Genomic DNA, 894 nt, shown 5'->3' with positions numbered 1-894 from the left:
TATTATTATTATTATTATTATTATTATTATTATTGTTATTATTATTATTATTATTATTATTATTGTTGTTGTTGTTGTTGTTATTGTTATTATTATTATGACCTTTTGTGTCTACCGACGAACTCAAAGCAGTATGCATGATGTCAGTTTTCCTGGGCGATAGACAAAGAGGAAGTAAATGTCCCAAGTTCCGCTTCCTTCTCTTTAGATCGAGACTTCCTTCTTACATGCTCCAACGGAGATACATTAGTATGGTCAATACGTTTCAAATCAAGGAAGGTGTAAGGGAGGTTTTATTATCTTACAGGTTTTTGTATACACATCGTAGTCTATTATAAAATTATAACTCCTTCAGGCTCCCACCCCGCAACATTTTTTTAAACGTCACCCTCAACCAGACTGCATGAATGTATGGCTACTCTCAAAGGTATTGATTATAAAAAAAATAACCTTTTCGTTGCACATGTTGCTCTCTTGCATACACTGTAACCCTCTGTAAAAATAAAAATCCTCAAACTTGAACAATGAAAAAAAATGTTTAAGGTTTGATCCCCCACCATGTCGGTGCAGAGTAATGTAAGGCGCGCTGTTTCTTTTTTTTACCCTCTGCTGTTCCTGTCAGTCTGTCGACATGATAATAATAATATGACTATTATTGAGTCGATATGCTTCTGTTTACTCAAATACACAAACAAACAGGTCGGTGTGCTTACTGCGAGGAGTCTTGGAGTGGACTTCGCTGGATGGACATGATGAGGTTTGCCTGCAAAAATGCTACGTATGGTGAGTTTTTGTGTGTATATCTGGGGGATGGAGAGGGGAGAAGAAAGGCGGGGGAGGAGGAGGGGTGGGGGAAAAGTATGAGGAAGGGGAGGGGGGAATGAAGACAGAAGG

At 38.3% G+C, this 894-nt stretch overlaps 1 protein-coding gene across 1 annotated transcript in view; it reads left to right on the top strand.

The window, feature by feature from the left end:
- Nucleotides 1–894, top strand: part of LOC101862906 (complement C3) — a gene marked incomplete in the record, with an annotated part of 20273 nt that overhangs the window by 13700 nt on the left and 5679 nt on the right. Inside the window, 1 exon segment of the mRNA XM_005110491.3 lies at nt 700–783. Within this exon segment, the coding sequence (XP_005110548.2) occupies nt 700–783 (84 nt within the window).

This window comes from Aplysia californica, unplaced genomic scaffold (assembly GCF_000002075.1).
Source record: "Aplysia californica isolate F4 #8 unplaced genomic scaffold, AplCal3.0 scaffold00899, whole genome shotgun sequence".
NCBI lineage: Eukaryota > Metazoa > Mollusca > Gastropoda > Aplysiida > Aplysiidae > Aplysia > Aplysia californica.
Note: the sequence above shows the minus strand (reverse complement) of the source record. Positions and strands in the feature narration are given on the sequence as shown.